General features: G+C 39.2%; 1 protein-coding gene across 6 annotated transcripts in view; it reads right to left on the bottom strand.

Annotated features, from left to right (window-relative positions):
- The window catches only part of LOC121437356 (proto-oncogene DBL-like), a 77,787-nt gene extending 58,467 nt beyond the window's left edge, over nucleotides 1-19,320 (bottom strand). For 5 of the 6 annotated variants that reach the window (XM_041637233.1, XM_041637227.1, XM_041637232.1 and 2 more), the window contains exons 1-6: nucleotides 19,036-19,320; nucleotides 5,805-5,924; nucleotides 4,870-4,986; nucleotides 3,369-3,518; nucleotides 833-966; nucleotides 87-201 (exon numbers count right to left, since the gene is read on the bottom strand). In XM_041637233.1, the coding sequence (XP_041493167.1) occupies nucleotides 87-201; nucleotides 833-966; nucleotides 3,369-3,518; nucleotides 4,870-4,986; nucleotides 5,805-5,924; nucleotides 19,036-19,086 (687 nt within the window). In that variant the 5' untranslated portion in view covers nucleotides 19,087-19,320. The remainder of the gene's footprint in view (nucleotides 1-86; nucleotides 202-832; nucleotides 967-3,368; nucleotides 3,519-4,869; nucleotides 4,987-5,804; nucleotides 5,925-19,035) is intronic. The other variant, XM_041637231.1, reaches the window with a different exon arrangement.
- Nucleotides 19,321-26,907: the final 7,587 nt, after the last annotated feature.

Genomic DNA, 26,907 nt, shown 5'->3' with positions numbered 1-26,907 from the left:
GATGGAAACTGGCATGCTGAAAGCCTGGCCTTCTAACACTCATGAATAAGGGCCTCCATCACAAGGAAAGAACTGTTTCAACTGACCTCTTGAAAGTCTTGCTCAAAATTCCACAGTTGCAGATACTGCTCCATTTTTAGCTGATGTTTCTCCCAAAATCCATCAAAAGCAGTTTCCATATCGTGCACTTGAGTCAGTAACCTTAACAAACAAAAGGCAAAGAATTATTTAAAAATAACCATTTGTGGGCCAGGTATGCAGCTAAACCTGGTCAGCTCCTTAAGATTTTAAACACTTCCCACCAACATGATACACTGTTCTGCCATGGGCCCAAAGTAACAGGGTCAAGTGAGCAGAGATTGAAATCTCTGAAACTGTAAGCCAAAATAAATACTTTCTCCATAAAAACAATAAAGAGTTAGTGAATGAATGAATGAATGAATGAATGAATTATAGGCAAAGGCCAAGCCTAGTGGCACACACCTTTAATCTAATACTTAGGAAGCAACGGAATGCAGAGCTCTGGAAGTTTAAGTCCAGTCCAGTTTATATGGAATTTCAGGCCAGCCAGAGCTACATAGTGAGATCTTTTCTCAAAAAAAAATAATTATAGGCAAAAATAGTCTATGACATTATGACACTTGGCTCAGGCAGAGAAAAATCAATGTCTGGGGAACGTACTCTGCAAGCAAACTAATGTCTGCAGACCAACCCGAGAAGAAGTTCCCAGACTTCCAGAGGTCCAGAAATACTTTCATACCTAACAGCAACAAACAATGTAAAATTCCTAGTTTGAAAATATAAGTACATTTTCAAAGAAGGGAGCGCGTACTTATTAATAGTTTGCCAGTCACCGCTGATGTGCTGAGGACTTTCAAGACTTGAACTGACAGTTTCTCCAGTGTTAGGCACTTTCAGGTTCATGAGCAGAATTTTTCCTTCTTTGGTTACAGCTGTTAAGTCATTCTATATAAAGGAACAACAGGATATGTCAACCAGTTAGTAACCCAAGATGACGGATTTGAAGGGAATATACAGATAGAGAGGATGTATATAGCACAGGAGATACAAGCAATTCTAGCACAGCCTTTGCTTTCACAGTATTTCAGGACCACAGAATCTGCAAGTGTGAGGCTCTGTGGCCAGGGAGATGACTCAGTTGCTTAAAATGCTTACCTCTGAAGCACGAAGGCCTGAGTTCAATATCCAAAACACATATTTAAAAAAAAAAACAGGTGTGATGGTGTTCATTTAGAATATGTGTGCCAGGGAGGTAGATCTAAGCAGATCCCTGAGGCTCACTGGTCAGCCAACAGAGCCTACATAGTTCCAGGCTACTAAGAGACCCTGTCCCACAAACAAGGTAGGAAGCTGGGAAGATGGTTCAGTGGTTAAGAGCACTGACTACTCTTCCAAAGGACCTGGGTTCAACTCCTAGCACCCACATGGGGGTTCACAACTGTCTACAACTCTAGTTCCAGGGGATCTGACACACTCTTCTCGCCTCCATGGGCATTGCATAAGTATGGTGCACAGACAACAGGCAAGCAAACCATCCATATACATTATGAAACAAAATAACAAACAAAGGCAAAGTGGATGTCAAATGAGAAAGAATAACATCTTCCGGCCTCCACACACATGCACTGGCAAACACAGGGCATAAACACTCACGCAAATGTCAGCTTCAAAGAAGCTACTATCTTACAAACAGACTGGAGTCCCCAGCTGGCGAATTAGACATTACAGACAGAAGCACCAATCATGCTGTTTTGAGCTTCTTGCTACAGACAGTATTGGTTAGAAAGTTCTAACCAATCTTGTTCTATTCTGATAATATTTTTAATGTGCTCAGATCAAACCATATTAACACAATAACAACTACAATATCAGAAATCGTAAAGTTACAAAGCATATTTAATGCATATTCAGAAAAAATCACATACGTTTCTTAATAATCATTATTACCAATCACTTTGTGCCTTAAATCTTATTTTAGTTCACATGTGAGTTTAAGTAAGCACATGCTTGGGACATCTATAAACACAGATGTTCATCAGATATCTGAATGAGCCAAGATTTCCTTCGAAAGGTCCAAACAACTTACAAAGTTATGAGCAGATATTTGGCATAAAGAATAGGTAGTGTGGTAGAAAGGAAAAGATATGAGGCTCTAAGTTTAATTCCCAGCACCAAAAGAAATAATAAATAAATAAAAATCACACTAATATTAATAAACCACAAACTATGTGTTAAAAATCTATTGCATGTATACTACATAATTATCTCATTACATCATCCCTACAGCTGCACAAAAATTAGTCGTGCAAGCCAAGCCATGAGTGGTATCACATGCTTATACCTGGTGAAAGCATGAGAATCAGTAGTTCAAGGACACCTACAGCAGTGTGCTTAAAATTAGTCTAGGCTACAAGAAAGTCTGTCTCAAAGAACAACTACAAAATAATCATGAATCATCGTTAGCATCATCATCATCATCATCACCGTCGTCACCTTATTGCATACCGGGTTTTGCTTCTAGATTGTGATGCAAACATTTGGTTTCTCACATCTTCATTTAAACATTGCATCTGATATAGAACTTAAAACTGACAAGGAACCCAACATGCATTTTACGGGAGAGGGAGACAAATACTACACTCAGCTGTCTGATTTCCCTTGACCAAATTTTCCTGCATTTTGAGGAAAGTGCCTCTAAAAGTCAAACTGCCAGAACTGCTCCTCTTCTACTCCAGGCAGAACTGAGTAGAACAAAGTCAATTCCCCCCTGGGGAGGGGGGGGGATTGGAAAGATGTCTCAAGAGATGCACAAGCGTCTCTTGTGGAGGACCCAGGTTCAGCTCTTAGCACCCACATGGTAGCAGGCAATCACCTAAACTCCAGTTTCAGAGGATCCGATGCCTTCTATAGGCACTAGGCACACATGTGGGGTACTCACATACATAGAAGCAACATACCGAAACATATAAAGTCAAAAGAAAAGAAAAAATATTTTGAATGTACCTTCCCTCTTCCCTATGTAAAATGAACACATTAAACTCCTTCCTGGAACAATAAATACCACGTGGCAGGATGTGATGGTGCATACCTGTAACCCCAGAACTCAGGAGGTTGAGAGAAAAGGATTCCAAGATTGAGGTCACCTTGCGCTAAATAGTGATTTCCAGGTCACCCTGGGCTACATAGTGAGAACCTAGCTCACAAACCACCAAGGACATAGGATTGCAATTTAGTGACAGCTTTTGCCTAACACTCAGGAGGCCCTGGATTCCATTCTTAATTCAACACAAAAAGACTTCAAGGAGCAGGATGATAGGGTAAAATCTGTGTGTTCTAAACAGACATACCTTCAACATCTGATACCTCTCAGCACGAACTGCCAGAATCTCCTGTATTGCAGGAATATCATCTGGTAGCTCTGTCTCAGCAAGCTCTGTTCCAAAGGATTGCAACATCTGAGCCACTTCCTTCACTGTAAGAGCGAACTTTTCTATAGCCTGTAAAAAGCCAGAGGATCTTTGATGGAAACTCTTAACATATCAAAATTTGATCAGTAATGTGTATTGCTCTATATATGGGAATAGACAACAGACATGTATGCTACAAACTTTACTAGGAAACATTGGCACTACCCCTGACAATTAATGCTGCTAACTCTGCATCTAAACCCCCAAGAGACTAAAAAGCAGACTTGAAATCCTTGAATGTGTATTTCTACATATCTGGACTCAGTCACAGAAACTCTTTCTAAAAGATGCCATGTGCTGAGTACTTTGCTGTATGGCCTTGAACATCAGTGTCTTTCTTCCCTTAGCAAACTCAGCACTTAACAAAACTGCTTTCTAATAAGTTCACTTCTAAAGAGACATAAGACCAGCAATGTCAATCGACATTTATTAGTGTTTGTGATCAGCACGCCACAAAACATGATGATCTAAGGAGCCGGAGAGCAAGTGGTCACAATAGTTCATTGCAGGTACTGCCAAAGATCTGAAGTTGTTATTCCAAAGGTGCTGTTGCCCTAAAATGGCAAAGAAGGCTACACTATTTTGTTTCCAAAATCAGTGCCTCACGGGAACACAGAGGCAATGCAGACACAATATAAACCACCTGTTTGGCAGGTATCTCCAAGAGATTTGCTCTTTCATTTAAGGCAAGGCACTGCTCACTCTTAATGGTTCAACTTCACGTGAACACCTGAATTGCTGAATGAACCTACCAAACACACGGTTTGAATGAAGACTAGGAAATGTGACCCTGGTTTAGTGGTTATCATTATTTTCTTCAGAAGAGTTCTCATATCGTGAGATTGTAAGTCAAGACACTTAAATCACAGGCTTTATTCTATGTGGGAGGCCACAGCCCTTACCTCTGACAAATCTAATAACTTTGGGAGTGCCACTAGGCTGCAATGAATATACTTGCACTTTCTGAGGATCTCCATATACCAAGCAGCGAGTCATTTTGTATTCATTATCTCCCAAGATCCCTATTAGGTAACATATTATCAATCTCATTTTGTAGATAGAAAAAAGACTTGGAGAGGTGATATATATTGTCCAAGATCTAAGTGCTAGGATTTGAACCCAAAGCCTTTGTTTCTTTTTTTCTACATGATCACAGGAAGGGGTAGGCAGAGATTCCTCTGCTTTTTCCCTAGGTCTCTCCTTCAGTTGCCATCCTTAGTGACTCTTCATCATTTCTAGAAATATCTTTGAGAAGAAAACCAAAAATGTTGAATGATATATGTATTTGAAAAGTAGGAGACCCAATATTGCTTTTCCCAAGTAGGAAAATTTCTAGATAGAATGAAGGATAGGCTCTACAGTAAGGGCAGAAGCAACATACATTTCTGAAGATGATCCATTCACTGTGGCAGTACTGCAAGGTGCCGCCTAACTCAGGGGTTAATTGCTTGTCATCAATGTATGTCAGCAAATCACTAACTGAGCTCAGCATAACAACCTATGTAAATAAGCAAGAAAGACACTGTTAACTGCCCTTCATGACAGCCCTCCATCAGACTGCAAAAGGAATTTCAGTAAACTTAGCAGAGAATCATCCAGTTTAAAAACTTCAAACAGTTCTTTCCTGTGCATGCCCCTCCCCTGGATGCATTAACCATCTTCAGATAACAACAGTTTTTATTTACAGAACATTTCTATCAACCAATATTAGCTTCTACAGAAACCCAAACACCCTAATTCTTCTTTGTCTAAAAGGTTTCATTATTAATGAGCAATCTTGAACACACATATACATGCAAATGTGTGCACATGCGCACATGCACACACACACACACACACACACACACACACACACACAGAATTTCTGTGCTCAGAACACAGCAGAAGGACTTTACGTAGTAAGTTACGATTCAGGTATCAAATTTTATGAGCACTCTATTTAAAACAATAAAAACTAGCAAAGACTTATTTTCAAAATAAAAACCATGGTACTCTGGGCTAGCTAATGATCATGGTATTTCAGATATATAAACCATATAATGTTCACAGAAAATAAAAATTCCTAAGTGTACACACAGATATATACATACATCTATAACATATAACACATATTTTTCAAAAGGCATTGCCTTGTTATAAGTTGCCTGAACTAGTCCTTTTTAACAGTAGAAGCAGATGGCTGAAAGACATTTCAGAATTGAATTTTTGAGAGACAAATTTTACTTTAAGTGTTACATGGACACATGCAAAACAAACAGTATAAGATACAGAACACATAAGCATTAGGAGGACCAGAGAGTCAAGCAATAATCTTACTGGTAGTTTCACCATAAAATCCTCCTGGCTAAATCGAAATCCAATGTCCGTGAAAGTCCTCTGAAGAAAACTGGTAGGGCGTAAAACCAGGACTAAGTGTAAGCTCCCGGGGAAAGAGGCCTATAGCAAGAAAGAACAAAAGAGTGAGCTGGGACACAATTGACACAACAAACTCCCAACTGAGCACAAATCAGAAGACATGTCATTGGAGGAAGCAAACTTCAAAGTTACAGAAGTCAATAAAAGGCCAACCTGTTTAAGTGACTGATGATAATATCTGAAAACATGGAAATAGACATAAGAATGACATAGGGCTATTGGGCTATCCTTATAATGTTGCCAGTGTGGAATTTTCTAACAGGACACAAGCAGATCCTAACCTGCAAAGAATTAGGCTCTAAAGCTGTATCTTGAAATTAGTTTACTGTTTCTGATGTTTTCTTTCTTTTTAATTGATATATTAATATTAGGCTTATTCTTGTCAGAAACGACTATAATTTGATACATACATATAATATGTGATGATCACATCATTAATTAGCATATCGTTCACGCCAAACATTAGCATTTCTGTATCAGGAACTTTCAAACTCTTATAGTTATCTCATAATTACAGAGTGAAATTAACCCTGCCTCATAGGACACCAGAACTACTTCCTCCTCTTTAACTGTGCACCTAATATCCAGCCTCATTATATGTCTCTTTGTCTCTCCCTTCCCCTCCCTATACAAAGAGACTCCTAGTCTATGTTCCATTTCCAAGTGATCAGCTTTTGTAGCTTCTACCAATGAGGGAAAATATGAAACTGGCTGTTTTTCTGTTCCTGGCTCATTTTACTCAATAACATTTCCATCTCCAGTTCCATCCATGTTATCAAAAACAATGGATGCTATGTCATAGTTTTACAGCATGTATACATTTTTAAAGATTTATTTATTATGCATACAGTAGTCTGCCTACATGTATGCCTGCATGCCAGAAGAAGACACCAGATCTCAATATAGGTGATTGTAAGCCACCATGTGGGTGCTGGGAATTGAACTCAGGACCTCTGGAAGAGCAGCCAGTGCTCTCAACCTCTCAGCCATCTCTCCAGCCCCCAACAGTTTATCTTTTAATCCATGCATGGATATGTTGCATGGTTCCACACACTGCCTATTATTGATAATGTTGCAATCAACATGGATATGCAGGTATTCCTTTACGATACTCATTTTAATTTCTTTGGACATCAGTGAGATTGTTGGATTATATGCTAATTGCATTCCCAATTTTTGTGAAGAAACTGTTCTCCAATAATGATACTGATTCTCATTCCTATCATGTGCAAGGCAGCTCTCCTGTCTTCATCTTTGTCAGCATGCTACTTTTGGTCTTTTGCATGTTAGCCATTCTAGCCTTATTGTGATTTGTGATGCTCATCATGTGTATACACCTGTTTGATATTTGTAGAACTTCTTTTAAGAAATGTTATTCATACCATTTACCAATTTTTAATTAGACAGGGTTTTTGAGGAGTTTTTTGTTTTGTTTGGCTATTGAGGTTTTTTTTTTAAATACTCTAGGTATTAACCCTTTAATGAACAAACAGTTTAAAAATATTATTTCTGTTCTGTAGACTATCCCTGCATTGTGTTTATTGTTTCTTTTTTATACAGAAGTTCTTTTCATTAATTTAATCCTGTTTGCCTATTTATCTTATGCTTTGGGGCCCATATTTATAAATACAGCACACATCTGAAGAACCCACTTTCGTTAAAGTAAAATAAGAAAGGAAGGACTCGAACCCCCTAAAACTATATATATATACATATATATTTCAGTGATACCATTTAAGAATGCTTCCTATATTTTTTGCGAGTGTTAATAGTTTCATAGTTTTGAGATTTTGTATTTAGGTGTTTGATCCAATTTGATTTATTTTTTAATGTTGAAAGATAGGAAGCTAGTTTTGTTCATATATGTACATCTCCACTACCATTTATTATATATGCCCTTGGTTCTTTTTGATGAAAACTGGTTGAAAATAAATTTCTGGGTTCTGTTCCACTCCATTGGTTTATGTTCCTGCCTTTATGTCACAAAATTGCTGAATTTGAAGTCAAATTGTATTTATTTCCTGTAAAAATGAAAACAGATAATGGAGCAGCCAAATGGCTCAGTAGGTAAAGGCATTTGCTATGCAAGCCTGGTGACCTGAGTTCCATCCCCAGAACCCACACGAAGTTGGAAGGAGAGAACTGACTCCACAGAGTTGCCAGTGCCTCACATACAAACACATATTATGCACATACACACCATAATAATAATAAATTTTATAAGAAAATTTAAAAACAGAATAAGGAGGCAAGTCCTTGGGATAACCGAAAAAAAACCAAAGGGAGCTAAAATATTATCTATCTATACTAAACAACTGATGAAAACTGTATCATAAAATCACGTTCTTGTTTTTATCCAAGGAAGTCTTATTTTCATTGCTATGTGAACACTCCATGCATTTAAATGAAAGATTATCAAGCACATACAGGCATTGAGAATACACAAATTAATTAAATGCTGTCCCTTCCAAGAAAATGACAGTTTAATAACTGAGTTTATTAGTAATCAACACAGCATGGTAAGCCAAAAAATAAAAGAATTAGAATAATATACACAGGAAACAATATCACGAAAGTTATGAAACATGAGAGGACCAAATAGCCTTTAAGAAAAAAGAGAAATTCCAAAGAGCAGTCAGGGTTCCCTGCCCTGTGATAAGTCCTAGGTCCTCCCCTCTCCATCCATTTCTAGGAAGGTGAACATCCAAACTTGCTAGGCTCCCACAAAGCCAATGGGGAGAGGAGTGGGGGGAGGGGGAGAAGGGTGGGAGGAGGGGGAGAAGGGTGGGAGGAGGGGGAGGGAAATGGGAGGCTGGGAGGAGGTGGAAACTTGTTTTTTTTTCTCCTTTTCTCAATAAAAAATTGGGAAAAAAAAAGAAAAAAGAGAAATTAATTGAATCAAAATGCCATCCAAATTTTTTCAGTATTTCCCCAGCTTCTAGAAAAAAAAAGTCTGGCACATAGTAGGGCAGTTCTAGCTTTTAGTTCTGTAGCTGTGATAAGTATTCGGACTAAAAGTGATGTGGGGTTAGAGTTCAGTTTATAACGCCAGGTTATACAGTCCATCATGTGGAGAACTCAAAGCCAAAAGAATATGCGGGAACTGCTCACATTCACAGTCAAGGACAGAGAGGAAATGGATGCACCTAAGGGCTTGGTACTCAGCTCACCTTCTCCTCTCTTAAACAGTTCAGAATCAGCTGCCAAGGGGATAGTGGTGTCTAAAGTGAGCATGGTTTTCCCCCATTGATGATCAAAACAGTCTTCCATACGTCAACAGGATCTTTATAATTCCTCATTGAGACCCTCTTCCCAGAGGATTACAGATTGTGTCAAATTGACAAGGCCAACTGTAATCTCTTGGTCTGGTCTGTCACCTGGGTACCCTGTCCCTTTAAAAGACAAGCCCCGCCCACTTCCACCAAAGCAAATACCTCCCCCCCCTCTTTCTCTCTCTCCTTCTAGAGAGGTAGCTTCAGACTCTCTCTCTTCTCCTTCTCCTTCTCCCCTTCTCTCCCTTTTTCCCTCCATATAAAATAAACTTTATAGTTCAGCTCTCTTCATGGCATATCTATCTGTTTCTCTTCCACTAAGGCCTCAGGCCACCAGCCATGAGACCCACCAAGGACTTGGGTGACCCCTGCTGCCCCTTGTGGGACCGGTACCCCATCATCTCTTCATAAATAATAACACCAACCATCACAGCAGTGAAAAATACTTGCTACGGAAAGAAATTCCAAAACAAAAGAACAGGGACTACAATGCAAGATTGGCTATAAAAAGAAACAGCATGGCCCAATATTATATCACCACATAGTAAATGTGTACTCTATGTCAAATATTTAGCCAGTCCTTATAGGTCTACTTTACCATAGTTCAGTGAATGAGTTAAGTTGCCCTTTTTACAAATAAGGTGAAGCTCAGAGTATGCTTAAGCATAACCTATGAAGCCTAGTCTTATACTAAGCCTTGTCTTATACTGACCTTAGTCATTGAACTACCCCACCTCTTGAAGATGCCCTATCAAGAAAGGTAGAGGAAAAGGACTACGAAGGGACAAGATGTTGGAGAGGCAGACAAGAACCATAACAGGAGCTAGTCTGATGATTTCCCCCTTAGAAGTTAAGAAAATCAATCTTTTGAGTACTAGAGCACCATGGTCAGACACATATTTTATTTTATTTTAAAATTTGATGTGGTTCTAGGAATTAAACCCAACGCTAAATACAAGTGCCCTACCATGGCACTACAATCCTAGCCACGTCCTCTTATGTCTCATGAGCCTTGAGAAAGAACTGAATTCAGATACAAGGAGAACCAGATTTGCGGCGACCTTGTAGAAAGATACAGTAATCCAACAGTCAGATCCTCAACCAGAGCAAAAGTAGCAAGAGTCATGGCAAAATCCAGGAAGTAGCATCATTAAATCATAATGATTAAGCGTACTTGATGAGATAGAGGGACTCAGTGAAATCCGTTCCAAGGTTTGAGATTTGAGTAACCCAGATGGGAACAAAAAAATAAGCATGCTTTATGAAGGAAAGCAAAATTCTGTTTTTTTTTTTTTTCTATAGATGCTGTGTTTGGAAGAGCCAGCAAGACATTCTCATGATTTCTATAAGACAGTTCTCTGCATCTGCTTCCATCAGTTACTAAATGAAGGTTCTAGGGTGACAACTAGGGTAGTCACCAATCTGATCTCAGGAGAAGGCCAGTCAGATACTCTCTCCATTATTGCTAGGCATTTTAGAAGGCCTTTCTCAGCCTTGATGCAGGGGGGAGGGGATTGGTCCTGCTCAACTTAACAACTTGCCAGGCTTTGTTGACTCCCTGTGGGAGGCCTTACCTTTTCTGAGGAGTGGATGGGGGTGGAGTAGGAGGAGGAGTGGAAGGGAGAGAGGGAGGAGGGGAGGAAGAGGGAAATGTGGTTGGTATGTAAAATGAATAAAAAAAATTTAATAAAAAAAAAGATAGCTCTCCGTAGGGAAGGAGAGAGAAAAGGTCTCATTTGGGAGTGCAGTCATCAACATCAAGAGGGAACATTAAAGTATAACAAAGCAAACTATACAGAAATGTTTCAAGTATACTCATTTTAAGAATAATACAGTACCTGCGATTGAACAAAGCTACAAAAACAAAATGAACAATGAGTTTATGAGAACTTCTTGTACCCCTGTTCAATTTAGTTCTGCAGTTAAAGGTACTCTAAACTATAAAGTCTATAAAAAAAGAAAATAATAACATTATTGATACAAAACCTAGATCTCAGGACTGGCAAATAAGTCAGTGGGAAAAAGCACTGGTTACATTTCCGGAGGACCAAAATCTGGTTTCCAGCACTTAAGTCAGATGGCTCACAACCATCTGTAAGTCCAGTCCCAAGGGATCTGTCATCTTCTTCTGTCCTCCTAAGGTCCTGCAGTACTGCATGCACGTGGTGCACAGAAGTAGTTTCTGACACTCATAAACATAAAAACAAAATCTTCAAAAAACTTTAAGGCCAGCTTGATCTACTTAGGAAGCTCCAGACCACTCAGAGCTATATAGTGAGACCCTGTCTAAAAAGAGAGGGGGAAGGGAGAGAGAGATGAGAGGAGGATGGAACAAAGGGGGAGAAAGGGGGGAGAGGAGAGGGGAGGAGAGGAAAGGAGAGGGAAGAAAGGGAGGGGAGAGGAGAGGAGAGGAGAGGGAAGAGAGGGAGGGGAGAGGAGAGGAGAGGGAAGAGAAGAGGAGAGAAAAAAAAATGGCTCAGTGATTAAGAGCACTGGCTGTTCTCCCAAAGGACCTAAATTCAGTCCTCACCATCCATATCAAACATCTTACAGGTGTCTATAACTCAAGTTCCAGGGACTCTGGTCTGTGTATGCATGCACACATACACACACATATATGCATGCACGCACACACACAATTAAAATATATAAAATATTTAAAAATGAAATAAAATAAAAACACATGTATTGGGTAGAGACTTGATTTCTTGTTTCTCTTGAAAAATCAAAGACTGGACAGTACTTGGGACCATTTTCCCAACCTGACAACACTTGCCTGAGGCTGACTGCTTAGTACCCCATTTTTGGACATTCTTTTGTTCACTACAGTGCTCACCACTTCCACTTCCTGTTCCTCCTCAACATAAAGGAAGTATGCTGGTAGGCATTTGCTACCATTTAGGCTAGATGTTACCAAATCCTCACTTCTTCCTCATGCACGGTTTATGGACTGAACTGTAAACTGATTCTTGTACCATCCCCTTTATGTTTCTCCAAATTTTTCTTGTTGATAGAGTCTAGTTTTCCAGGTCAACTAGGGTTTTAATTCTGTTGGATACTTGATAAAATCTCTGAGTACAAGTTTCTCACTGCTGCTATAAGGCAACACTTCACTGCTGTGCTTCTGGGGGTCAGAAGACCAAGATTAGCATCACTGGACTAAAAGCAAGGCATTCATTCCAGGCTGCTTTCCTTCTCCATGCTCTAGATAAGAATCTATTACCTTGACATTTTCAGTTTCTAGGGACTGCCCATCACCTCTTTGGTTTATGGCCTTGCAATTGTTTTGACCTCAGCTTCTGTCATTCCCTCTTCTCTGAAGCTTTCTTCACCTCCTTTCTTTTTTTTTTTTTTATGATACTCAGGATAGAACCCAAGGCCTCACACATGCAAGAAAAGATCTCTACTACAGAGTTAAACCACAATTCCTCTCTCTTTTGATAATAAAGATCCTTGTGATTATACAAGTCCTACCTTGAAAATTTGGGATAATCTCCTAATCTCAACACTACTTTTATTATCAATGACAGAGTCTCGTGTATCTCAAATTGGCTTTGAATTTTGTGCCTCAAACTTCTGATCCTCCTGCCTCTAACTCCCTAATAAAGGCATGTGCTACCACATCTATTTCAAGTTGCAGGTCTGAGTGTAACCAGGATGTTGTGCATGCAAAACAGGCAGTCTACCAACTGGGCTACAATCCTAGCCTCCTCAAGATTCTTCATCACATCACGTCCATCCTTTTACCATAGCCTATTCATAGGTTTGGGGAATTGGGTCATAGACATATAGAAATTGATTATTCTGTTCATTGTACTCAGTTTCTCCAGCTGTTAAATGAAGATGGAAATAGCACCTCTTCACATTAAGAACTTAGCAGAGTGTTTTAATAATGTTCACTGTGAGTATGAGTCTCAGGATAAGCCTTTAATAAATATTAATAGTCCTACCCTTGCACCCGTGAAGCTTAGAGAAGTCCTGAAAGAAAAGTCTATTAAAATATACCTGCTTTATATGTAATTTTTGCTTGGTTGCTTGTTTCTTAAAGAGTGTATGTGCTGGGAATGTATGGTGCTCTGCTAGCAGGCATGAGGTCACGGGTTCATTGACCAGCATGTAACAACAGAAACATAAGCTGAAAATAGAGGGGCTGTGAAAAGTATTTGCATAAGGTTGTAAATTCACTTTGTACGGGACAATTTGCAAGCACCTGTTCATGGCTGATTAGGACAATCTAGGATTAAAAACTCACTGCATTTGACTTGCCTGTGAACATGGAAGATATAACTAAAATGCCTCGTCTGAACTGTTATGCTTCCATTTCATAAAACAAATAACTGGTAAATCAGATGAACTACTTAATGCAACTCATTTGTTGAGTAGCTGCATAAATGAGATTAGCTATTGCTTAGCATCATTTCAGAATCATTCTGTAGTGAAAAACACCACAAGTGTAACTCTATAAGCAGTAAAGGAACTACTCATATTTTGAATGTACATTTCCCTTTAAAATGATGTTTAGGAAGTTCCTCTACATCAGCACTATACTGAAAAAATCCTAAGCAGAACTTCACTTTTCTAATCCTCAGGAATTAGTGGATACTAGAAATGCATTTGGAACCAGCATGTAGAATAATAGCAGAGAGAATGGCTTCTCAAATGATTGGAGGGTTAACTGAAAAATGGCCCCTTGGGAGAATTGAGAGTTGGATAGCCATCCAATTTAAGTCTATTTATTTTATATTGTATTTAAGTATGTGTTTGAGTGAGTGAGTGTGTGTGTGTGTGTGTGTGTGTGTGTGTGTGTGTGTGTGTGTGTGTTAATACATGTGTAGGAGCCCAAAGAGACCGAAAGAGGTTATCAGATCCTCTGGAACTGGAGTTTCCAGCAGGCTGTGAACCATCTGACATGCTTGCTATGAACTGAACTCAGACCCTTTAGAAGAACAGCAAGTGCCCTTAAGTACCGAGCCATTTCTCCAGCCCCAAATTTATGACTATTTACAATCATTATTTAATGCATTAATTTAATATTGTATTCTTCATTTACCTACCCATGACTATCAAATTCAGTTCAGTGTAATATTCATTATCACTTAAATATTTGTGGACTTTCACAAGTATCTCAGATGGAAAGTTAAAGCTCCCCAGTTGTGCTAGGTACGGTGGCTCATGCCTATAATGCGAGCACTCAGGAGTCCATCCTGGGCTAACATTCTAGGTCAGCTTGAGCTGCTTACTAGAATACTGTGTCAAAAACAACTAGTTGTGATTATCATTGCTCCAAGACTCTAGGTTTTGCTATGGTTTCTGTTGATTGGTTGGTTAGTAGGTTGGTTGATTAGTTGTTGCTTTTTTGGGTTTTTTTTGGGGGGGGGGGGGTTGTTTTGTTTTGTTGTTTTTTTTTTTTTTTGAGACAAGGTCACTTCTAGCTAACCTAACTAGATCAAGATGGCCTCAAATTCAGAGATCTGGCTGTCTCTGCCTTCTTAGTGCTGGAATTCAAGGTGTGCACCACCATGCCTGGCAAAATCCCTATTTTTAAAGAGGGGGGAACAGACTATAATTTTGTGAAAACATTGTAGAGTATAAACAAAACACATCTGTGGGCTACAATCACTAAAAGAAAACATTCATATATCTGAACATGGGTCAATATGAATAATATATATTCACTCTCCTTTCTTTGCTTCACATGAGAATCTATATGGAATAGGGACATCTGTAGAAAATTTAAATTGACAAACCATGCAGATTAAGAGTATGTTGTCCAAAAAAGATTAATTTGTCCATGTTTATGTGGATATGTGTGTGTGTATGTATGTATGTATGAAGGTAGCCAAAGTATTTTATTCTCTATACAAAAAAAAAGTTTATATCTAAGAATTTCCAGATAATACATGTTAAATGAGCAATTTAATAAAAAATCAAACAGCATATCATAACAGATATGCAGAGCACAGCAATCACAGAACATGACCACTGAGCTGTGATGTTTAAGTTTAGTAATACAGCATTTCTAAATGCTTTAAGAATATCTAATCTCTATGGTTATATAAACATGAAAAGGCACAATTTCTATTTTCTCCAAAATTAAGCTCTACATTCTAAATCCATGAATCATTTTCAAGAACTTGTCAGAACAGCAAAGAGAAGTAGTCATAACATAGGTCAGTCTTTTTGTTTCTTCTTTTAAAAAAATAAAAACCAAAGAAAGACTGCTTGAGAAGACTCAGCACTACTTTTGAGTATCTTGCAGACATTTTTTCTCTATCCTTTGATATTCCAACAAGCAGCTACCTAAAGGCACATACCTGTAACTAGAACAAGCTGCCCACTGTCACGGAACTTGGACTCGTGTGCCCAACCACTCACTGCTCACAGCCCCAAACCTGCCTTCTGCAGCAGCTCTTCCTGGTTGTTAAAGAGAACAGACCCAAAACGTATTCTCTATTATCTTCCCCTCCTAAAGAACAGATGGTCTTGTCCTCGACTCATATACCAGTCCCAGGACTGCCCAGGTACATGGTCTTCACCAAGACAAAAACCTGATATGCCACTTAACTATTAAGTTATATGCCCTGAAAGTAAAGTTATTTAATATTCTTTTGTGTGATACTTTCAGGGAGGCAATTCACTCATCCTTTGGGATGGCTAGCTATTTCTTCTTCTTAAAAAAAAAAAGTCATGCGGGCATTTTGCCTCCATGTATGTCTATGTACCGTGTGCATGCCTATTGTCTCCAAAGGCTAGAAGAAGGCATAAGATTCCTCAGGACTAGCCAGGCGATGGTGGCGCACGCCTTTAATCCCAGCACTTGGGAGGCAGAGGCAGGCTGATCTCTGTGAGTTCGAGACCAGCCTGGTCTACAGAGCTAGTTCCAGGACAGGCTCCAAAGCCACAGAGAAACCCTGTCTCAAAAAAAAACAAAAAAAAAAAAAAAGATTCCTCAGGACTGAAAGTACAAATGGTTGCGAGGCGCTCTGTAGGTGCTGGAAAGCAAAGCCAGGCGTACTAAGGAAGAGCAGCAGGTGCTCGTCACCACTGAGCCATCGCTCTAGCTCTCTAGGTATTTCGTTAGAAATGTTCAAACTGTGCTGTTTCTATTCCTACAGCATTTCTCTCTTAACCTTTCAGCCAAAGAAAGACAATATTATTAAGGACCTTTGACGGAAAGGGATTACCTACATGACCGACTTGTTACACACACTGCTCGATTCAGCTTTCCTACTATGGTATCACAGTAGGTATTATCCCTTCTTACAGCGTGAGAAATGAAGCGCAGTGGGGAAACAGCGGTACTAGGCCTTTCTGGGTCATAAATAGCTTTTTATCTACACTTAACCTTTCATATACATGCAGATGTACTCTTTGCAATTTAGAAATGAATTCATTTGACTCTACAAAATGGGACCAGTTAACAATTTTTGAAGTTATGGAAAACAATTGAGCATCCTGTAGCCCATGAAATGAGAAATGTGGATGCCAGGAAGAGTTGACCTGCATGACCTGTCACTGAGGAGGGAGAAAGGGAAGCTGAAAGGACCAAATGAGAGTGAGCTGTGGGCTTTTTTCAATAGCAGGGAGGCTCATTAGCAGGATCAAAGGGAATAGATTCACCCTGTTCTGACTTCATAGCTAGCAGGAGTTGGGGGGGGGGGGGGGAACAGGAGGCACAGAGAGAAGGCTTGGAGCAAAGGTAAGAGAAAGCTAATATCATGACAGTATATGATGGCATGGGAAAACCTCATGACCCGGAGCTATAGGGAGGAGTTTCCTATGGCAAGAGCTGCTTTAATTATCTCCCCTATCCTAACCCTATCCGCACTCTCAATTGTACAGATCGTATGAGTGCCCTCGAGTGTTGCCCGGCAACTTGCCAAGAGCCCTGGGGAAGAGGATAGTCCTAAGCAATACCAATTCCTTGTGGTTTTTCCCTTTTATCACATGTATCTCTTCTAATCCCCTCCTTACTGCTCAGTGAATCTTTCAATTTCCACCAGGTAATCAGTTTAATCCTCTCTTGAGACTTTGCATTCTACCAGGCCTTCTTGTTAGGCCTACCACAGCCTCCAGAATCAGTCCAAATCCAAAAGTCCTTCCCAATTAAGCCATTTTGTCACTAACTAAGGGCCCAAATCCTTCACTCTAGTCAAACAAAACAAATTTTCCTACCACTCGAGCTCTAGGCTTCAGAATCAATCCAATCAATTGCATTTTTAGATACCTGCTCCTAGTGGGCCACTTAAAGTAATTCATTTGAGGGAAATAAAAATCATGGGAAAAATTCAGAGAAAGGTAAGAGAAACACATGTCGTGACTTAAGGTGCAAACAAATGACATCTGCCATGGCAGGCCTTCCCCATGTCTACCCTGAAGTTCTTTTGAAACAAATATTTACAGATATACTTTTCCTCTCTCCTGGACTGAGAGTGTCTTTAGTCAAGAGCTATTATATATTTACCATTGAGACTGGAGTCACAGGGAGCACAGTGAAGATACATCTATTCAGTTACTACCTGGGTGCTGTATCTGTGTGTGTATTAAAGTGTGTGTACATAAAAGTTTAGTGTTGAGAAAATATGTATGCACAGAAAGGAATTAGGAACGTTCCAAAAGGTGAAGTCAAGGCACCTTTGCTACTAAAACCGTGAATGTCAGTTCCATACAATATTGCAAATACACACACACATTTTACATGTATTATAAATTGGTTGTTAAAGTTTGACACAAGTATGTATTCTCATAATGTAAAATCAGGTGTAGGACTGAATACATAACTTTATCAAAATAAACGTAATTGTTAAAGAACATTCTAAGCTAAAATGCTTATTAGAAAAATCTTTCTCTCAACTATTAGCATTTGCTGTCACTCAGCAACAATGCAATTCTTTTCTTTCCTTGTCCTCAATTGGATTTTAATTTATTTTTTATAGGTAATATTTAGCTGTTCACTTTTGTGTATGTTACCTCAATACTTGAACAGGCAAGTTTCTATCTTAAGTCAACAATAAGAATAACAATCTGTTGGGTGTTTTTTTTTAAGGTGACACTTAATGACCTGTGGATGAGTGATTTGATAATAAATTAGCCTGAGTTATTTCAACATTCCTCTAAAACAAATCTGAAGATTATGGAAGAAATTTTCTGAGTAATTTAGAATATGAATATATGAATGAATGAATGAATGAATGAATGAGTAGATAGGAAAGTTTATGGAAAGTAAGCAAAGGAGGAACTTGAAAATTGTAGCGTATGCTGGAAAACAAGCCACTTTCCTGTCCCTTCTAACAGTTGGTAATGGGTAGAATTTTGCCCCTTGAAAGTGCACATTTATAAAAGACCTGAAGCTACAAAAATTTCCTATCATTACAGATGCTTAAATGCTTCCACTTTTAAAGTCACAGCTAAGCGGCTGCCTTTTTAAGTCGTGGTGAAATTGCCTCCAGACCCATCCAGGATATCACACTCTATTTACCAGTGTCCAAAAACAAAAAAAAAAAAAAAAAACACCATAAACCCTTTTGTTAGGTATTCTTTTAACTGGTTATTTAAAGCTAAGCAGGCAAACCATTCTAAATTGCTAATCCACTCTTAAACAAATAACATGACCAGCAATGCTCTCTGATAAACTTGATGACACTGAGATTTTGAAGCGATATTCTACCTCTTTTCCTTAAATTACCCTAGGCCGGTCTCACAGTAATCACATCAATGCAATTCACGAAAATACAAGAGTCCATTCTCCCCATCTGTCCTTAAAAGCCCCACTCAGCAGTTTGTGCTGTAGCACCATGCTGCAGCATCCCTGCACTTGAACTTGGGAATAGGCTTTCCAGGACTGCAGGCAGAGCCCTTACCGCATTCCTTCTGAACCTCATCTTGCCTCTCGGGGGATTTGCTTCTGCCATCTCGCCTATACACAATTACACTCTTCTTTTCCGATTGTCAATGCAACATTGATGAAATACGAGCTGCTTCTTGGGTGGTATTTAAAAGCAGCAGCCAAAAATCTCTATCAAACAAAGCTACGGCTGCTTCCATTACCACCGCGGCAGAGCTGCAAAAAAAAAAATCCACTAGCCCTGATTAGTCAGCTGACAGGTCCTTCCCTGCTGCTCATTGTGATTCAGAGTTGACACAGTCCCCCCAACTACTTAGCCTGATTGAGCCTTGTGGATTAGCTTGTGCTGGACTATTCAAGAAGATCAGGCAGGTCCTAATAGTGGAGGGAGAGAGAAAAAAAAAAAAAAAAACGCTCTCCTCCTCAGGAACAGTCCGGATGGGACTGGCTTGCCTCTGCGTAGTTAGATTTTTTAAGGTGGAATGCTAAGATTCTTTGTGAAGGTAGTACTCACTGATACCTTGTCCTCTTGTCCTGCACTGCTCTGAGACTTAAACTTCAATTCTATATTGTATTACTACATTCTATTCTGGGCTTAAGGGTTGAGAAGTGTTACAGTTTATGAAGCTGTATCCTGATAATCTTGAAAGAAGAGAATATGCACGCAAACTTTTTAAGATGGAGAAGATTCTCCCTGAAAATTAACCTTCCCACAAATAACTAAAGAGAGCATTTTGAATGTTTTTACCACAAAGAAATGATAAATGTTTGATGTGATAGACATGTCACTACACTATGTGTGTGTGTGTGTGTGTGTGTGTGTGTGTGTGTGTGTGTGTGTGTGAAAGCATCACGTTTTACCCCATTAATATATACAAGTTTTCCTTTTGTTTTTTAAGACAAGGTTTCTGTGTGTAGCCCTGTCTGTCCTGGAACTCATTCTATAAACTAGACTGGCCACGAACTCAGAGATCTGCCTGCCTCTGTCTCCCAAATTCTGGGTGTAAAGGCTTGAACCACCAGGTCTGGCCACAATTATTCTAATATTTCTTTTATCCTAGGCATATATGTGTGAGCCTGAGTATATGTCTATGTGCCAATGCAGGCAAGAGCCCACAGAGGTTAGGAGAGAGGTCAAATCCCCTGGAACTGGAGTTTCTGATGGTTGTGAACCACCATGCAGATGCTGAGAAGTGAACCTGGGTCCTCTCTGCAAGAGCAGCAAGTGCTCGTAATTGTTGAGCCATCTCTCCAGTCCCATATGTACAATTATCATAGGTCAACCAGCAATAATTTCAAATTCTTCTCTCATTAATTATGAAGCCTAACCCACCTTCTTTCATTTATTTTGGAAGCTGTATGTTTTTCTATTTTATTTTCTATATCTACTATTTTATTTTTAGTAATAAAAGGAGTAAAAAAAATCAATGAACTAAGCGATCTGGCTTAGTATTGAACATTGTCTCATCTAAAATACACCATTCCCAAACAGAAAATCTTACGTTTCTCCTATATACTTAGCACACTATCATGGGTAGACAATATGTTAACACATAGACAATTATGATTAGTGATATGAGAAAAATGAGATTATATTTCAGGCATTGGAAGCTGTAAGTTAAGGTCTTCACACTGAACTTTACAGTTATCTCACTGAGGGGGCTGGAGAGATGGCTCAGCAGTTAAGAGCATTGCCTGCTCTTCCAAAGGTCCTGAGTTCAATTCCCAGCAACCACATGGTGGCTCACAACCATCTGTAATGGGGTCTGGCGCTCTCCTCTGGCCTGCAGGCATACATGTACACAGACAGTTATCTCACTGAAAGTAATAGACCACATGGGGATATAAGGCAGTGGTAATACACATGCAGCCCTAGGTTCTCTCCCCAGGACCAGAAGAAAAATGGCAAATGTTAGCGTAATAGACCACAAAAAACACTAACTTCTCTCCTGAGGACCCATGTATATGAATACCAGCACCCATGTCCGGTGATCCACAACTACTTATAACTCCAGTTCCAAGGGATCCAACATCTTTTGGACTACTTGGGCACCAATACTCACATATTCACATACATACATACATAATTAAAAATGAAATATATCTTTAGAAAGAAAGAAGATAAAATATTAAAAATAAACATCTACCAAACTGCATCTCCAGAGCAATTTTGTTTTGTGTGTGGTGATTTGAATGAGAATGCCCCCCCCCCATAGACTCATAGGCTCTTTATTTGGACACTTGATCCTCCGTTGGTGGCATTGTATAGGGATATTCAATAGGTATGGCCTTCTTGGAGGAAGAATGTCACTGGAGGTGGACTTTGAGAGTTTAAAGACTCATCATTTCCAACTGCTTTCTCCTTTTCTTTTTGCTTTTTTTGGGTGGGGGAGGTTGAGACAGGATTTCTCTGTATAACATCCCTAGCTGTCCTGGAACTAGCTCTGTAGACCAGGCTGGCCTCGAACTCACAGAGATCCGTCAGCCTCTGCCTCTTGCCTCCCAAGTGCTGGTTATTAAAGGCGTGCACCACCACCGCCCAGCAAGAGTTTAAAGACTCATTTCCAACTGCTCTCTCCTCTCCATGCTTGCAGCTCAGGATGCGAGTTCTCAGCATCTGCTTCCTGCCACCATGCCTGCCACGTGCTGTCAGGATTCCCTGTCATACTCTTATCCTTCTGAAACCATAAACCCAAATAAACTTTGTTTTACAAGTTGCTATGGTTGAAGTGTCTTATTACAGCAACAACAACAAAAATAACTAATACAGTGAGTATAAGTGTGTGTGTGTGTGTGTGTGTGTGTGTGTGTGTGTGTGTGTGTGTGTTCGTATACCCATGTGCATGCACAGAAACCAAAAGCTGTTCAGTCTCCTGTTCTGTCACTCTTGCCTTTCTCCATCAAGACAGATTCTGTCACAGGGCCTGGAACTAGGCTACCCGCCAGCAAGTCTCACTGATTGTCCTGTTTCCACAACTTTTTACATGGGTCTCTTAATCAAGAAAAAGGAGTATCAATCATACTTAGAACTATGAATGCTTTAGAGCAGAAAAATGCACTCATGAAGGCCTTTCTGTAGTTACTGTTTGAGACATGGTCTCATATAGCCCAGACTGGTTTTAAATTCACTATATAACTGAATATGACCTTGAACTGTCTATCCTCCTGCCTCTGCCTCCTGAGTAGAAGGATTACAAGCATGTACCACCATACCCGATTCATGTAGTGCTGGGGATGGAACCCAGTGCTTTGTAGGCAAACACTCTACCGACAGAGCTACAGTCAGTATTGTTATTTTATTTTAGTACTTTGTTTGACTTTTAGGCTCTCTTCACTGTGTGATGGTTAGTGCTAAGTGTTAACTTGACAAAATTCTAAAATCACCTGGGAGATGGGCCTCTGGGAGATGTCTGTGGGGGATTATCTTAATTGTGTTCACTGAGGCAGGAAGACCTGCCCACTATGGGTGGCACCATTCGCAAGGCACGACAACCTGGATTATGTGACAGTGGAGAAAGTGAGCTGTGCACTAGCATGTACACACTCATTTCTCTGTTCTTCTGGCTAAGAATATATTGTGATCAGCTGCTTCATGTTCCTGCCACTATTACTTCTCTGCTCTGGTAGACTACCGCCCAGAGTCATGAGCCCTTCTGCTTTCAGAAAGTTTTATATTAGCAAAAGTAAAAGTAAAAGAAATTAGGATGTACTATTTATGATTAAATACCTGTTATAAACAAATAAAAGAAAACCCCTACTAAATGGCCCCCAAATAAGGAATAACTCATGATGGATATGAAATGGATGATCTTATTCACTTTGCTACTATATCTGGCTCTAAGTGTTAGTATGCTTTTATGTTTGTCAACAAACAACATAGCAAAACAGTAATGACTCAGAACTTCAACAACCTCAATATTTGTCATGCCTTTGTAAGTAAATAGACTTCTTCTGGTGGAAGTAGCCTCTGAGTCAGTCAGGAGACAGAGAACTTCAGGCCACAGGAGCTGACAAGAGATAACAAATATACTACTAATAATATACTAATATACTAGATTTTTGCCAGAAATAAACAATAAATATTTGAGAAGAAAAAAAAATGGAAGGGCTTATCTCTGGGTGCTTAGAATACCAACTGAACTACTGCTTGAAATTTTTTCTTCACAATTTTCTATGTGGCATAGGTATACAACATAGATACCTCCATTTTCCAAAAGGTCCCATAAAATATATGCCTTCCTCTGGAAGTCATACAGAACCACAAGTCTTTGCTCACTTATAATTTGAACCATCAATTCCTCATTCTTCCCACTAGGACTTATAGTGGGGTCTCAAGTTCTTCACTGAGACCTGTCAAGTTCTTTACTTCAGACCACAAAGCCTTCCTACTTTCCCTTCTCACTATATCAATATCAACATTTATTGTCTCCATCAATATCAAAATAATCCATATTTTCAAAAGGCAATGTATAACTAAAGAAGAAATTTCTGTAGAGTACTTACTGAGATTTTCTGGAGGGAAATTTTGAGGGAAGACCATGTATCCAGTCTGCGATCCAGAATAATAGTAAATCGGGAGTCAGATCCATTTTGTCTACAAGATAAGAAATAATAATTTTTGTCAGTAAGAACTCTTATTTATTATATGTGTCTTTATTTATGACTATTTTTCAGTTAATGTTTACTTGAAGAAAAGTTTAGCTTTGGAAGTGCTATCTCAGCCAAGAAGTAGTGTTATATGCCTTTAATCCCAGCACTCAGGGAGGCTGAGTCAGGTGAATCTCTGTGAATTTGAGGTCAGCTTGGTCTACAGAGTGAATTCCAGGAGAGCTAGATTTCAAATTAAACCCCAAAAAGCACTCTTTAAAAATTATTTTAAATCTATATTCCCCTATATTTAAACTTTCTTTTTCAGTACTAACTTCAGTCTTTTAAATAGAAAAATGAGGTGGCTGGAGAGGTGGCTCAGAGGTTAAGAGTACTTGCTCCTCTTACAGAGGTCCTGAGTTTGACTTCCAGTACCTACATGGTGACTCCCAATACCCTGTAACTCTGAGTCCAAGGAACCCATTGTCCTTTCCTGGCTTCCACAGGCACACACACAGACATGGCGTTCACTCACACAAAAACACATGCATACATATGAAAATGAAATAGGAAAAGGTTATATCATAAAAATGGATTAGGAAAATTAATTTAGAATCTTGAAATATTGGTGGGAAGAAAACTGAACACCCTCTGCCTTTCATTACATCAAGCTTAACTTCACACAGTAATCTATCAATGATCTTTTTGTTCACTTGAAAATATATATGGTTAAATATATTGTTTTCCACTACAGCCTGCTGTTTGAGTTTGAGGGAAGGCAGTTTAATGGATAATATAACTTTGATTTGCCCTAACAATACTTTTAATCCTCAATGGATACAATAAAAATTTTACTCTTTTAGAGCTCAATTTTTGTTCATAAGACTCTTCCAGTAAATTATGTTTCTATTCTTTAGAGAAATGAATATATTTCATTTATTCTAAATGAAAACTGCCTCCTTTAAAATTTTATCTTGGCTGGGTATGGTGGCACAGGCCTTTAATGCCAGCACTCTGGAAAAAGAAGTAGGCAGATCTCTGTCAATGTGAGGCCAGTCTGGTCTACAAAAGGAAGTACATAGGGAAGTCTAGACGGGCCAGCCAGCCATCCGGGTCTACAAAGTATGGTCCTGTCAGATAGATAGTTCATAGAATATAGATAGATAGATAGATAGATAGATAGATAGATAGATAGATAGATAGATAGATAGATAATATTCAACATAAATATAATCTCAAAGGGAGTGTGTATGTGTGTGGAGAGAGAAAGAAAGAGAGAGAGAGAGAGAGAGAGAGAGAGAGAGAGAGAGAATTAGGTATCTTCCTCTTTCCCTCTCCACCTATTCTTTTGAGGTGAGGTCCTTTCCCTAAATGTGGGGCTCACATTTTCTTGACTAAGCTGGAGACCCAAAAAGCCCCAGTGATTCTCCTGTTCTACCTGCTCATAGCTGCTGTGTGAGACACCTGGATTGTTATGTGGAGGCTGGGATCTGATAAATGGCCCTAACGATTGTGCAACAAGTGCTCTTACTGTTGAGAAATCTCTCCATACCCCCTAAGGAAGCTTTTGCTTTTTTCATTTTAACATACACTAGTGCCAACTGATTTTATTATCATATTATCCTGCCTAGTAGTTCCCCCAACACCACTGCTGTATGTAATCCTTGGACAAAGAGAAAAATGGCTTTCTTCACTCTTGGCCAGTAAAGTATTCTTTTATAGATGACTGCCATACTTTGTGAGTGCCAAAACTTCTAGAGTATTAATCTACTTACATAGTTCCTCGGCATATTTATATATTTTCTCCTCAGGATGTATTTTGCATCTTCAGCCTATATTTTACAGTATATTTTTAAATATATTTAGAATTTAGACAGGTGGTGGTGGCACAGGTTTTCAATCCCAGCACTCTGGAGGCAGAGGCGGGCAGATACCTGTGAGTTTGAGGCAAGACTGGTCTACAGAGTGAGATCCAGGACAGCCAGAGCTACACAGACAAGCCCTGTCTTGGCTGGGCATTGGTGGTGCACACTTTTAATCCTGGCACTCAGGATGCAGAGACAGGCGAATCTCTGTGAGTTTAAGGCCAGCCTGGTCTACAGAGCTAGTTACAGGACAGGCTCCAAAGCTACAGAGGAACCATATCTTGAAAAACCAAAAAAGGAAGAAACCGTGTCTCAAAAAATAAAACAAATGAACAAACAAAAGAGAATTGAAGAATTTAAGTAGCTGTCAGCCTCCTCTTTTGTTATATTTATATACATTAGGTGACGTTTATTTACTATTCACAATAACAATAAGAACTATACTAACAAGCAACCTTCCTCTTATACCCTTCAAGTATGTATTTGATATAAAACAAGAGTTTTTGAATGTAATGAAATACCATACCTTGCGATAGATGTCAAGTAGTTGAGCACTTTTGAGATTACATCCTCTGGAATGCATCTGAAGTTACAGTTTTCTGGAAATGTAATGATCCAAGCATTGTCCCTTCCCCGGCCACCTAACATAAAACAAATTAAACAAATTATCAATTTATATGACAAAACAAAAATAAGGATTTTCAGATTTAAAGAGGATGATTAGGCTGGGTGAATGTGGTGCACACCTTTAGTCTCAGCACTTAGAGGTAGTGGCCAGTGGATCTCTATGAGTTTGAGGCTAGCCTGGTCTACAGAGCAAGTTCCAGGACAGTCAGGGCTACAAGAAGAAACCTATTGGAGGAGGGTCATCTTTCTATCTGTTGTTTCATTGGTTAAATAAAGAAACTGCCTGGCCCATTAGTTTCAGCCTCTTACTGGCTAGCTCTTACATATCGATCTAACCCATTTCTAATATCCCTGTAACACCACGAGGTCTCTCACCAAGGAAGATCTTAACCTGTGTCTGTGTCCGGTAGGAGAATCATGGCGACTCCTTGACTCAGCTTCTTTCTCCCAGCATTCTATTCTGTTTACTCCGTCTACCTAATTTTATGTCCTATTAAAGGGCCAAGGCAGTCTCTTTATTTAACCAATGAAATTAACACAAAACAGAAGACTCTTCCCCCATCAGAAACCTGTCTTGAAAAAAATCAAATAACAATCATGTTCATAGTAAATAAAAAGGATGATTAGGAGACTGGAGTAATCAAGAGTTTTATGAGAATCACAATTTCCATATAAACCAAAACAACAATAAGAAAAAGCTAGCAAAGTGGTTCCTAAAATAAAAGCAAAACAAGAAAGAAAAACAAAGAGGACAAAATGAATAAACAAGTAAGAAGAAAATTTCATGTGGTATGCATAATAAATATGGC

Source organism: Microtus oregoni, unplaced genomic scaffold (genome assembly GCF_018167655.1).
Source record: "Microtus oregoni isolate MIOR12 unplaced genomic scaffold, Mior012 000052F_001, whole genome shotgun sequence".
NCBI classification, from domain to species: Eukaryota; Metazoa; Chordata; class Mammalia; order Rodentia; family Cricetidae; genus Microtus; species Microtus oregoni.
This window is presented reverse-complemented; position numbering and strand designations above follow the sequence as displayed.